The sequence below is a fragment of the Excalfactoria chinensis genome, chromosome 13 (assembly GCF_039878825.1).
Source record: "Excalfactoria chinensis isolate bCotChi1 chromosome 13, bCotChi1.hap2, whole genome shotgun sequence".
NCBI lineage: Eukaryota > Metazoa > Chordata > Aves > Galliformes > Phasianidae > Excalfactoria > Excalfactoria chinensis.
In genome coordinates, this window is record NC_092837.1 from 10,372,080 (window position 1) to 10,386,346 (window position 14,267).

At 40.2% G+C, this 14,267-nt stretch overlaps 1 protein-coding gene across 3 annotated transcripts in view; it reads right to left on the reverse strand.

Annotated features, from left to right (window-relative positions):
- The window catches only part of FABP6 (fatty acid binding protein 6), a 31,782-nt gene that overhangs the window by 6,076 nt on the left and 11,439 nt on the right, over nucleotides 1-14,267 (reverse strand). For 2 of the 3 annotated variants that reach the window (XM_072348235.1, XM_072348237.1), the window contains exons 3-4: nucleotides 1,365-1,576; nucleotides 161-265 (exon numbers count right to left, since the gene is read on the reverse strand). In XM_072348235.1, the coding sequence (XP_072204336.1) occupies nucleotides 161-227 (67 nt within the window). In that variant the 5' untranslated portion in view covers nucleotides 228-265; nucleotides 1,365-1,576. The remainder of the gene's footprint in view (nucleotides 1-160; nucleotides 266-1,364; nucleotides 1,577-14,267) is intronic. The other variant, XM_072348236.1, reaches the window with a different exon arrangement.

Consider the following 14,267-nt stretch of genomic DNA (forward strand, 5'->3'; position numbering starts at 1 on the left):
TCTTAATAAGAATGAGAACTGATTCTCCTTGCTGAAGTGTGGAGCATGCCAATCAGTTTTACCTCCTGTTGATCTCAGCGCATTTCAATAAATAGCTTTATTTAAACAAGTATTTCTAGCTAATTTAAAACCTTTAAGGCTCACCCCAAGACATACTTACCAATCTTCTTCACAAAGTCATCATAGTTCTCATCACTTTCGAATTCATATTTGCCTGCAAATGCCATGTTGCCCTGGTGATCTGGCTGGTCGAGCAGAATAGCTGCTGGAACAAAGAAGAATGGATAAGTGCAGATGGCCTGAGGACCTTGTTTTTATAAGCCAGACCAAGCTGTTCAGCCCACCTGTAGTCACACCCCTTGGAAATGTACTTTTATGATCTAAGTGAGTCATTAACATGGATGCCATTGACCTATATGAAAACGAAGGTCATAATTCAATAAAAGATCCTCAGCTAATCTGGAGATCAGCAAAAATCAAGGGCGAAAGATGGGTTTTGGTTTTTGTGAGTATTTAGAGAAAGTGGTGCGTGTTTATTTTAAATGTCCCATTGATTTTTGCAGAGACAGTGGAATAATGGTAAAATAAGCTAAAACAGAGAGAAAATGTCTTCAAAGCAGCGTCCTTAGATAACAACCTCACTGTGCTTGGAAGCACATCCTGTATTAGTTAGCATATGAACATAGGAAACAAGCTGCATGGACTACGAGCTAATTCTGCTGGGATGTGGGCAAGATTCTGTGTAAATTACTCCACTTCCACATCCTACCTTATCCCCTCCTGGAAAAAAGAATTGTGAAATATATTACATTTCTTGGATATGAAGTATATTAAATGTGTTGACAGACGGCACCGTGTTCCTGCATCTTTTTTAACATCAGGAGCCAAACAGTGCTTCATATTGCTTAGTGAATGTACAAACATTTTACAAACATATTACTTGGGAAATGCAGAATTAGAGATCTGATTTGTGTGAGATGCTCAAAGTCAGAGAGTTTATTGGGTAATTTAGAATGCATACAGGAGCAGGGTAGGAAATCCCAGCTGCTGTTCATTGGCATTGCTCCACAGGCCAATGACACAGACCAACAGTCTGAACAAAAAGCATCCAAGGATTTATGTGCTAACAGAGTCATGGCACTGGAATACACAGGGCACCTGAGGTTTGAATAGGAAAATATTTCCTGTGTTAAGAAAATCTTTGCAGTTCTGAAACTTTTCCTTACAAAGGCAAAGTGAGAGGGATACCAGCACAACACATTGAATTGTAGGTTAAAAGGCTGAATCAGGTGTGAAGGGCAGTTCTAATGGAAAAGAATCTTAAAAGCTCCCAGAAATCGACTCAGATTTGTAAGAGATGATACCTGTGGACTAGAGGAGATCTTGCCTCGTATATTATTTCTGCTTTTCTCCCCCACGTTCTCCCCCTTCTGAAGTCTGAGAGAGTAGCTTCAAAATCTTACATCTTCTTAAAAAGAAGACAAAACTTCAGTACAGAGATGTGGTTTCTGAAGCTGATAACAATCCTTTCAAAGCTGTTTGTTTTGGCATGCCCGCATGGTGGGAAAGCAGTTTTCTAGAACAGATGCAGAAAGTGAACAAAAGGGAAACATAAAGAAAAATCATGGTCAATTTGTAAAATAAAAACGGAACAAATGTCCTCAGAATTATTGCCTTCCCACCCCAAACCCCTCACTCCCCCCATGTTCACTCAGCTCTAAATCCTACCACACTGTGCAGCGGCTGACTGTATTGTGCTGGAGTTTGTGACACCACAAAAGCCATACCATCTGCTGTCTGCTTGCAATTAAAAGGATGTCTCCCTGATTGAAATAGAAGGGAGCCGCGTACCTTTCCTCTGTGGATGTTATCCCTGCTCTGTGATCAGCATTCAAAACACAGGGGTGTGAGAGAAAAGCAGCTGTTTTGTTGTTGTTTATATGCATATATGTGTGTTTATATGTGTGTGTATCAGTTACAAACTCAAAAGATTCCGGAAAGAAACAGAAACTTGCTTTGCAGTCAGCGTTACCTTCCTACTGATTTTCAAGTGTCTGTCAAAGTGTCTGTCTGTTCTGAAACTACGTTTGACACATTTTCTTGTCATTACAGCTCTTTCAGCTCAATCTTAAGCTTGTGCAGGAGCAGATAACTGAAAATGAATTTTCCTTTAACACCTAGGCTCAATCTCTTAGGCCTTGAGTAGAGGAAGTAGCATAGCATCAGCACAGAAAACAGTGAAGTAGTTGCACACACAAAATCCTTTGTTCTTACTGCCATGGTAAAGCTTAGGCACCAGCTACGCTATAACACTGTAAACTCTGTGCTATTAATAGAGGCAAAAAAACAAAAACCCAAGTGAAATCACTATTCACTGTAATGTAGATTCTAAAATAGCATTTATAGGAAGGTATCATCAGCCCCACTACATACTTGAGGAGGCTGAAACACAAAGAAAGAAGAAATGACCTGTCAGATCATATAATGGATGACACAGTAAGAAACCTGAATGTCCTTGCATAAATTCAGTGTCCAAGGAACGGCGCGTTAATTTAAGCATTCTTATAACAAACAAGTCACTAGGAGCAGACAAGGAGAGTTCTGCATAACCACTTTCATACTGTCACTCAGGGACTTCTACCACTGTTCCACTGATGCGCTGTGAAGTGTCTCTTGCTGCTTTGCACAGCTGGCTGTGTAAGTCCAGAGCCCACTGTGCTTTTTGGGATTGGGGACCACTGATAGACACTGCCCTCAGGTGAGCTCAAGTAATGAAGGCCAATCTTGCACCAGCCTCTCAGTGTTTCAGAGAGATGTACATAACTCTGTGAAGAAGGTAAATGAACCCAAACCATAAACCTGTCTGTTTACATTAAACTTATTAGAGGCCAATGCCATTGGGGCAGTAATGCCACATGGACCTTGAAGGATAGATCGAACTGGATAAGGAAAACGGTACAGCTCCGTCAAACAGGAAAAAGATAATGAGATTATAGGAACAATACTAGAGCTTTTACATTCTTCCCTCTTTATAAAGATTAAATTACACTGATAACTATCTTGTGATGTGATATGAAAATGCTGACAGCTATGCAACTCTGAAACAGTAGAGCTTGCCTGCACTGGGAATGGGGAAGGTGAATACAGGTGAATAGCTACTTGACTGGGTGGGTCACCCTCAGTTTATTCACCTCCAATGAGTTGTATACTACACTACACACGCTAGCTGCGTAATACATTACAAATCTCCACATGTAAACTGAAATAAAACAACATGGTGTTAGTAGCTGTGCTTACTTTGGGTGTTTGGAATTGCAACAGCTCAGAACAAGTTTTGAGCAAATTTCTGTACCTGCCTCTGAAGAGGAATTTTTAACATGTATTGTGAATCTGTATCCATTTTCTGCTTGCTCATTCTGAATTAGATCCTCATTTTAATTTTTGCCTATTTTTTTTTGTTATAAAATGTAACAAAATCAAAGAGAGTATTGGAGAATTCAGAAAATCATCACAAAGACCTTCAAATAGAGAATCCGGATAATACTTATTCCAAGAATAAAGGGATGGAGACCCTCTGACTTTAATTAGGTTATGTTCACTTGCACAACTGCTAAGGTTAGTTAACCAAGTTCTCTCTTCACTGTCAGCTAAAAAACTCTATTCATTTAATTACCCTACATTATGTTTATAACATTCATGGTTTTCTTGCCTCTTCAGAGCTGTGAGCTTTCAGTGTTCCTTCTGCATACAGCAGTGCTTCACCCTTGGTGGGCTGGGCACTGAGCAAAGCGGTGCAGAACAACCAAGTTAAAAGAAGTATAAATGAAAATAAAACCATCTATGTCTTTTTCATAATATGTGAACACTTCATTATGTATTTAGTCCATTCCATCTACTACTGTGTAGGTACCTGCGCACTGATGCAAACATCCTTGTGTATGTTAGGCTTCTACTTAATACAGTTTACTTGAAATCCAACTAAATTAACAGCTGTGTCCAAGACCAATGGAAAAATAAAAGGCCTTTCCCTGTTCACATTCAAAGGCATAACAGGAATGCACAATACAGGAGTTATAATGGAGAAAGACAGAAGAATAAAAAGCTTCAGGTGTAAAAGCTGAAAACAACTTTTAAAACCTTATTAACTTCATTGTACCTGGCACTGCCATTGAAAATAGAGGGATATGCAGCTGTTCTTTATGGAGGTCAAAGAATTGTTCTATAGAAGATCATGCCATCTGGTGGCCAGCACCCAAGGCCTGTCTGCCATGGGAGGAGCGTGTCCTGCAGACAGCCCTGCCTCATTCACGTAAGCCCCTGACTTCAGTTACAGCGCTACAGGGTTAGTAACCAGCCTGGTGCCACAGCTGAACATCCAAGATCAAACTCCAGTCTCCTCATTCTCTGACTGCTTTAAACAAACTAACAAAAAACCCCACCTGAACCAATCACCTCAAATAAGTCGTGTTACATGTATCACATTTATACAAACAATTACCTTCATGTTTCTTTTTCAGACATATTTCTAAAGGACAATGATTTCCTAAACACTGGATTATGGCATCACTGATGTGCCATACGTTGCTAGCTGTTGCTTAAACAAATACATTTTATTGCTATCTTGGCAACCAACAGCATGCAGGACTGCCTCGTATATACTTAATAGAATGAAACAGGTCAGAAGATAGATGCTGGCTCCCTTGAATTCAGTCAGAATCATCTGTAGTGAACTTCAGCAAAAACAATTCAGTGAATCTAACTTTATGTGCCAATGTTATTTGTGACAGATTGGCATTTATGAAATCTGTTGAGTGGATACAACTGTCACAGAAACATAAACAAGGGTGTGTGTGCTTAAACGGAGCAGACAGAAGGTGAGGAAGTGCTATGCAAAGCCTTTTTACATTGAACTGCTCTGACAAAGTAAAAAACCAAACCAAACCAACCAACCACAAGACATGCATTCACAATCAAGCTCACCTATCTTAGAAACTTTTCTGAATCACTGAGCCAACTGTTAGCACACAGCAAACCTCAGATCTGAACTGCCAGGACTTACTTTGGGAAAGAACTGAACTATTAATTACAATGAGAAGTTACACAGAAAGGCTGGATGTTCGTTTATTAGGATCACACAAGGCTGCTGTAGATGTTTAGCGTAAGTTTTCAAGAGAAGTAAAACTCTCATGAAAGCTGAAACCCAGAGGAAAAGCTCATCTGAAGCAAGCAGTTAATTCCCTCTGCCTCTCAAGTCAGTTACCTCTGATATGCAAAACAGCTGAGTTTTCAAATGCTAGTGGGAACAGGAGGAACACTCAGGAACAAAATCAAAGGCCAAGGATATCTTTACTTTCAGAATTTACTTGCCACACAGTCATAAATATAACGCCTTTACATTCTTTTTGTCATGTTGGAGTTACCCTGCCCTTGAATGTCTCCCAACATGCTTTAAAGTTTATTAACCTTTCAGGAGTGTTGTATAAAGCCAACTGATGTACGCTCAAAGACAAAACGGAGATAAGGAAAGTAATTCCATTAGTGAACGAACAAGGTTGAGTGACTGCCTTTGAAGTGCTTTTAAAACTGGAATGCAGTTGAACAAGGAGTACAGACTCAGAATAAAAGCAGGAGCTCTCCAATGAAAAGAAACTTACCCTTAATGATTCTTTCAGAATGAAACCTGAACAGGAAAACTTGTAAATTCTTAATACAGCTGTATCTGGCAATTCAACAGCCCTCCACCGCAAACGAGTAATGCTTATTGTTAATTCCTTTGGTATTCAGAGTAATCATTCATAATAAATTCAGAATGAGCACATTTGGTGTTAATGTAATATGTAATTCCATGAGAGCTGTGTTATAATTTTGCCTTATTAAGTATCCATTTAGCATGGTACTTGGTGTTATTATTCTAGACTCGTAAGCAGTAGAAAAGTAATTACCAACAAGATGTGGTTGAAGTATTGAAGAGCTTGTACAAAGTCCAACCGTTTAACAGCAATCCTTACTTAGTGCTACAGGTGACAGAGCCCTGGATGTGTCATTCTGAAGGTCTGAATCTACCTAAAGAAGACAAGATCCTACCACAAGCTGAGAGATGGGAACATCTGAAGGGGAAGAAGGCTCAGATCCTTAAGAAATCAAGTATTTTGGGGAATCCCTGAATGGAAATCTGCATTATTTTACTTTTTTTTTTTTCAGTCAAAGCAGTACATCAGGTCTGCTGATATACTTTAGTCTGCTTTGATTTCCAGAAACATACCTTCCAGAGAGCAAAATAATTGATTAACTGGTTCAAACTGGCAGAGCTTCTGTAAAAAGTGATTGGTTTTGCTGACCCTAGCTGGCAATGCTGAGCATCTTCTCAATGGGACTGAGTGAGGTCTGGTTTGGGCAACGAGAAAGACAGAGAACTAAACCTATGGAAAACAAACACACAAACAAAAAATAGTAGTTTTCAGCTGATTTCATTCTCTGAACTGTCCCAATGTGTGGTCATACCCTGCCAGTGCAACAGGAAGTGTACGAGAGGAGAGAAAGACTAACAGCACAACCAACATTTGGCCCTTTCAGTGGCCCAGTGGTGACTACAAAGTACACAGTGACTGAGAGCACACTGAGGACATGATGTTCATGCTATTTGAGCAACTGATATGTGCTCAGTTCAGCTCAACTGAACAATTTATTTCCGTGAGCTCAAGGCCCAGATTCTCTGCACTTAGTATTTCACACTGGCTAATCAGAATCTAGCACCTAGGTAAATTAGATCAGAAGCATCTGAATGAAGAACTGGGAGGGATACCTGTAATCATGTCAGCCTCTTTGAATTTACAGCATTCTAAGAAGTGTTTGTCTTTGCTATTTAAGCAGGCAGTTTCCTCCCTGTTATGTAACAGTTTTCTTTTAATTTCTAGTCTAAATCAATTCATATTTGTTCTAAACATGTTCGTGTCAGCATTGCTCTTTCTCCTAAGTACCACTTCCTTTTTCTGAGTTTACCTCCAAACTGCTTTAGAGAGCACTTATTCTGTTAAACTAAAGCAAACTGGTTGAGCCACACCAAACTCCATTCAACACTTCTGAAGATACAAACTTACTCATCTCGGTATTCCTCTCCACTTCCCCTGATTTCAGATAACCTTCTTGGTTTGTCTCACACAATCCTGTTAAGACCCCTCCATCTTTGGGCTAAAAGTCACTATGGAACTTCTTGAACCTTGGGAGCATTAGCTTAATAAAAAGAAATTTACATAAGTTGGTAAACAGAAGCTTATAATTAAGGTCAGGCTGGGAGGGCTCTGAGCTACCTAATTGAGCTGTATGTGCCACTGCAGGAGAGGTGACCTTTAAAGGTCCCTTCCAACTCAAAGGATTCTACAATTCTATGAATTCAGCCTTACCTACAATTTCTGGCGAAAGCCAATGACTTAAAGATGCTACCTCTATAAGTTTGTTCGGCATATATATACAAATCAGAAGTCCCTAACAGAACGTAGCTATGGTTTAAAACATTCCTGCCTGACCTCCCTGAAGACAGGAATCATTACAATTATCCCTTCTGATTTTTCTGACCAAAAAACAATAGCCATGTCCCCTTTATCTACATAGTTCACATGATGCGTTATAAAGATTTTATTATTTGATAGTATGTGATATTACTCAATGACTCATCAGGACAATATAGCTCCAAGAGGGAGCTTATTTTCAAGGTAACAGACTAATTTGGAGAGCTGTCACATGACTGTGGTCTTCTAAGCAATCCTCATTCAACCCCTAAAGGGGGGAAAAAAGGCTGAAGTTCAATATGAAATGAACATGCACCATGCCTCTAGCTTATAGTAGCAATACCTGTCTTGCAATACAAAATACTTCCTTGTTCTCCATTAGCTCCACTCCATGTCATGTTTACTTAATAGAGAAGATTAATTTGTCTCTGTAAAGCGATGTTTTAAAAGAGATCATATTTTAAAGCACAAGCACATCTGACTTTTACATTTGTATCCATTTCAGATTTCTACTGTTTAGAGAAAGAGGTATTAATTTTAAGTGGCCTTTCAAGGAAGAACAAAGACATTAAGAGCTTCTGGTTTTTCCTTCTGTTTTTCCTATTGTAAGGAATCACTGTGTTAAAAGAGGGACAGCAATCCAGAGAGACACGAAAGGGCCTGACATAACACCAGCACTCCCTGTAGCCTAAATTGCTCCCATAGGCAGTCAATGCAGTGTTACAGAGCACTTAGCTAAAGCTGTGCCCTTAGAAAATCCTCGCCACAAAGTGAAGATGCTCAGTTACATTACCTGCAAGCTTGTACAAATCATACACAGAAAAATCACCATTAAACTGAACACATCTACATATTTAATTCCAAACAGCATTTATTTTCCTTTACTTTAAAACAAATGCGTTTTTAAAATGGGTGAAATGTTTGATTTCAAATCCACCAATGACTTACATACAAGTGCCATATTAATAACTGTACCTACATAACAGTCGCACTCCCTTCCCTTCATCTTTTCCTCCTAGCTCGGGACACCTGGAGCTTTTTCTTTCATGCACTGCAGAGTTTATTCCATGATGTGTGTCATGGAAAACGCAGGCTATCAATGGGGTGCTGAGCAAGAGGCTAACCAAGCTCCAGTAAGACAATGCCACGTTTTAAAGTATACATTCATTTTATAGGCCTCAAAAGGAAACACTCTATGTATTCCAGTGAAATGGACAGAAGTACCCTTCTACTTGGAAATGCATTGTTCCTTTGGAACATATCAACACATTTTCATATTTCTGTCATGAAAAATATAGAAAAACAGCAACAAAAACCAAACCTCTTTCTCCCACCCCCCAGTGTCCTTACGATACTGAGTTTCACATCTTATTTTCATGTGTCTTTACTTCTGTAACTTCAACATCTCTGTATCTGGATCATCAATGGTTACCGAAGCAAACACACAAAGCAGCTGAGCTAAAGAAAGGCCAAATTCCCCACTTGGCCTGTCAGGGGAACTTCTATGCTGCAAGGGTTACCCAGAGTTCAGCATGCATGAAATAAACACAGCATACTTTATTATGCATCCTGCTTTCCAGACTGCTGATCCCCAGCCCTTCATTTTTAAAGCAATAGTGTTGCATTTTAAATACAGATTATGTTGTTTGCCCCAGGTCATATGAGATGGGATTAATAGGCAGAAATCCTGATTCTCTGCTGTCTGTTACAGCACTAGACATCCCTTCATCTTTTGGGTATAACCCTTTCTCCAGCACATTGCCCTTTATCTCCACTGATTTTCCTGGAATGCATTAACCTCCACCTATGGCACTTGTACAGCCTGCTGCTTTCACTGTGCTCATAAGCCCCAGGAGCAGCTCCATTCTGCTGCTCCAGAGGATTCCATCAGCTGAAGTTTCTGAATCTCTGTTAAAGTCAACACTAAAATTAAATATGAAGGCAGATCTGTTTTGCTGTTGATATTCCTTGTATCTTAAAATCACACCTACTCCATCCCTCCCATTTCCTTCACTTCTCAACCATCTCCTCAATTTCCAGCTCCTGTAGCTATTCCTAAGAGTTAGATGGAACAGGCAGCTATCTGGTGATGGTGTTAATTACTGCCCCTAAGGACCTGACAAAAAAGGGATTTGGGCTTAAAATAAAGAATCTCAAAGCCAGACCAGGGAAACCAATATTCAAGTGTATTTTTCTTACACTAGGCATAGCATTTATTAGCTGCTTATACTAGATCTAGTCTGCAGTGTTCCTCTTCCAATGGGTTTATCTTGGCTCTATTTACTGTGGAATTGGGCAGCAACAGTATGCTGGTCAAACAACGCTGACATAAAACTGGGAAAAATGAGACCACGATGTTAACAACTGTGATTTTTATCTTAAATCTTGGGAAAAGTTCTATTTTTCTACTATTTCCTTCTGGAATCAAAAGGAAAATCTGGAATATACTTGAAAATCCAAACTTCATCTCACAATACCACACAACAGTTTATATCCATCTTCCTCCTACACCTTGAGACATCAGCAGGGTATACAAAATAAAAAACACCTTGCTTATTTTTTAAAGCTTTATTTTTAACCTAAATTTGCATTTCCGAATAGCACAGCTTGGTAGCACAGACAGATCAGTTACTGTTCTTAGGGTGCTTAAAAATCTAGACACAGTTCAGTGACTGGAGAAAGTCATTTCTGCAAACATCTCAGTTCCTCAGACAGAAACTGCATTGATAACATTGGCATTAAGCTCAGAAACCAGTTGGATCCCCCAGGAATGCACAATTCTTGCACCCAGGGTAATCCTTGGGACTCCTCACTGAGGATGCTGAGTGGCTCTAAAATTTACATTTCTGAGCCTTTCCTTCACAGAATGCATGGCTCTGCAGAGCAGCCTCTGACAATCAGGTAGAGAAGCCTGAATCACACTGCCATCTAGCGAGAAGCCTTCATTCTGCTCCTTAGCTGAATAAACATGCAAATAAGCTTCAGAAAGCCTCTGTCGACTTGCTAATGCTGAGTGCGTTAAAGGCATTCTGATACTGATTTAAATTGCAAGGTCTGTCTCTAAGGAATTAAATATAAATCTCAAGCCTTTAAACATGAATTTAAATCCATTTGTGATTACTAATGACTAATTCTTTACAGTTTTAATACACTTTTTCTTCAAGCTGTCAGCAACCTTCACATATAATTGATCTTCCCAAGGTCACAGAGTAGGGCATGTGGATTCGCTATTACTTAGCACACCTGAAAATCAGCTCTCGCTATCTCCCACAATAGTTGGGTATATCTTGTGAGCTGCTGTGATGAGGGTACATTAGATGTAAGCCACTAACCTGCTGTATTGTGAAGCTGGTAAAACAGGAAGGCTGAAACAACTGTTTGAAGAGAGAATATAATTCATTCTACTCTATTAGTCTCCCTAAAGTACACTGTGATGTTTTTACATACCAGCATTAAGTATTTCATGACTTTCATCTTGGCAGGTGGGTTAGAGGAAAAAAGTGAATTCCATAATGGAGGAATTAGAGTTGCTCCAAGCAGAAGTGAAACAGGAATGGGGGAAAGAAAGCTACCCCATGGAAAATGTCAGAGCTAATCCAAAATGGGAGCCTATCTCCCTCTGAACAATACTGGGATCAGCAATGAAACACTTGTAAGCATAGCTTTAGTTACTGTTAATTAACATCTCTGGTTTTGCTTCATTTTTAAGTTGAGCTTTCACCTTGCCACCTATGGAAATGTTTTGTATTTAAGGGCAAAACATAGAAAGAGAGCCTGAAGGAGTGTATCTGTCTCAAAAGTCTTAATGCTTGTGAAAAGACAGTTCACTATAAGAATATAGAAATACACACCCACTGCTGTACAACGGCTTACAGTTACAACTACCTCCAGACACCACCATAGAAAACAATTAAACTTTGCTAATCAAACATAAATGGACTGTGATACAGAATTGAGGCACCTAAATGGATGTTAAAGCCAAGGGAAAATGACTGCTTTCCACTGCTGATTTCAAAAACAAAAATCTACGTGTCCAATAGAGCTTTTCTACAAGCAATCTGTACTCTCAGGCCCAGCTTACACCTTTGTGTACTCTTCTCCCCCACACACAGCATTACTGTTTGTAACCCAAGTGTCAGTAAGAGCTCTTTGGCCAGATGCATTCACCCTTTCTGCACCCTTTGCAGCTGCATCACTGCCCTCAGTTTCTCCTCCTAAAAGAAATGCTCATTTCATTATTGTTACATGCTGCTATTCTGGTGCTTGCACAGAGGTTGGCTGCAGGGCTAGATAGGAGATCTGCTTTCCTTTCCTTCTTCAGGCTTCTCTAGGCTCAAAAGAGAAAACACATTGACTACGTAGATCCCTGTATAAGAGTAATTCTTGCAGAGAAGCACAGAATCACCAGGGTGGGTCACTGAGTGATGTTCACAAACCAGTGAGCAGCAGGAGAGGTTTTTGTTCAGATCCTGTAATTAGGGACTGAGGAAAACCAGAAACATAAGGCATGAGAAGCTGCAATGCAAAGTAGGAGAAGCTGACTTGTATCTACCTCTTTTTTTCCCACAGGAAGGATGATCAAGCTAGATTTGATTTACATGGGGTCAACAAAACACGACAATTCAGGAAGAGAAATGGCTTGAATCAGCTTCACAGTGTCTTGCTTAAGTGAAATGGAAAAGATCACAAGCCAGAGACAGGCTGAGAACACAGTCAGTACAGATGGTGATCCCTCCACTCAGTCTCTGGTGACTGGAAACATAACTGATAAAAGCATTGATTACTGAAATTCCTCCATTACTAATTTTCAGTCATCTGTTTGAGAAAGAGCCCTTCTCCTACAATAATGGCATTTTATTTATTTATTTTTGAAAGCTTTTTGTCTGCTCGGTGCCTTCTCTGAAGTTATTGTGACCTACATACAGACATGATCCAAATAAAGCCCTTCTCTTTAATTTTTTATGTGACACTGCTTGGCTGAGCCAGCTCTGGAATTGCTGTGGCCTCTGTTTTACTTTCCTCCCACCAAGTTAGACATGGTTCTGTACATGTATGTTTGTTTTCTCCACTATAAAATGAATGTTCAAATATCTCTCAAGAAAACCCTAGGAAGTTTACACCCATGCTGTGTTGCTATCCTGAAGCATTAAAAGAGAAAGCCCAGAGCTGCGCATCTGCCTGCAAGAACTGAGGCACACAAGGAAGTTCCTGGGACCTAATGCATTACCAGCGAGCAACAGTAATTGATACACCATTCCCATAGCTGCCTGCCAACATGCAGTACAGCATGCTAGCTTAAATCATTTCCACCAAGATAGTTTGATGAGGCTTAAATGGCACAAAAAATTACTCTAGGGATATGGAATTCAACCTTTGCTATTTAAATCAAGATTGGTAGGATCATTACTACCTGACGACTGCTCATTAAGCCTAGATGAGATAAATTTGGTAGTCAGTTGAACTCCCAGTGGCTGGAGACTCACTGACAGCCCATTTCGTGGCACAAAGGTCTATTCCACATGGGATAACTCAGGCTATGAACTGGTCTCTGTCTGGAAGTATAACCATGCTGCTTTTCCAGAACATGCAATTCACTCCACAGCTGGCATTCTGACAAACAAAATTCACCAAGAACTGAAGTGCCCAGTAGATTCCCCTGCCTTGTGATCTGCCCCTGTAAGTCAGGGCTGAACCTCCTCCTGCAGCAAGAGCCCCTGTCAGGGCTCAGGCTGTAGCTGCTGTCTGAACATGAAGCAATGCAGATCCCACTGCTGTGGGTCTGGCACCTTTCACCAGCCCTACATTACTCAGCAGTTAAGAGAGAAACAACAGGCATTTCAGCATAGCAGGGGAGCAGCAGCTGGCTAGAGGGTGAAGGAATAGAAAGAAGCAATTATACCATTATAAGTATCGAACAAGCCCACATCACTCTCACTCGTGCTTGGGGGTGCAACACCAGCTCATATCCACCTTTGCTGCTGTCTTTTTTTTGACTAGAATTGCTCCCTGAGCAGTCATATTCAGTGATTATTTGTCTCCGTCCTTCCTTCTCTGATTACAGCCAGACTGGGATATCCCTGATCCGCATAGAAATGAATATTTTAAAAGTCAGCGCCGTCCTCAAAGGGGCTCGTGCACCATTAGGTCTCCAGATTTACTGCATTAGCAAAGAACACTGCAGCAATGAAGCAGCAGCGACAAGCTACAAATGAGGAGAAAAGAACTAACAGGAAAGGATTCTGTCTTCATACGGACCTAACTGGAAATGAAAACGATCACGGAGGTCCTGTTTTTATATAAGGTATTTTCACCAAATTTTGTAACCATGCTTACAGAGCCGGCTCCAATGTAGCAACACTTCCTGACTCAGCACGTGCTGTATTTCACCCGTGATCATGAACAGCAGCGAATTACTACTTTCAAAAAACAAAGCAAATCAAAAACTAACATTTCATGGGTTGCTACATAGTGTTAAGTCTCACATTCTAAGTCTCTGCAAGAGTCGCTCTCCCAACAGCAGCTTGTACAAAATAGAAACTATTCTCTGTGGTATATGACAGTAGCACAGATTTTCCCAGAACTATTGAGAAAGCACAGTTATTAATTGCAATATGTGTACCCAGGCTGATATAGTTGGCAACAACGTTAATGAACACACCACATGGGTTGTCACTATAAGATGTGCCAGGACTTTGTCATCTGACATCTGAGTGTGGAGTCCTCTGCCTACTTCCACAGTGTTATTTACTTATCCTATTCCTC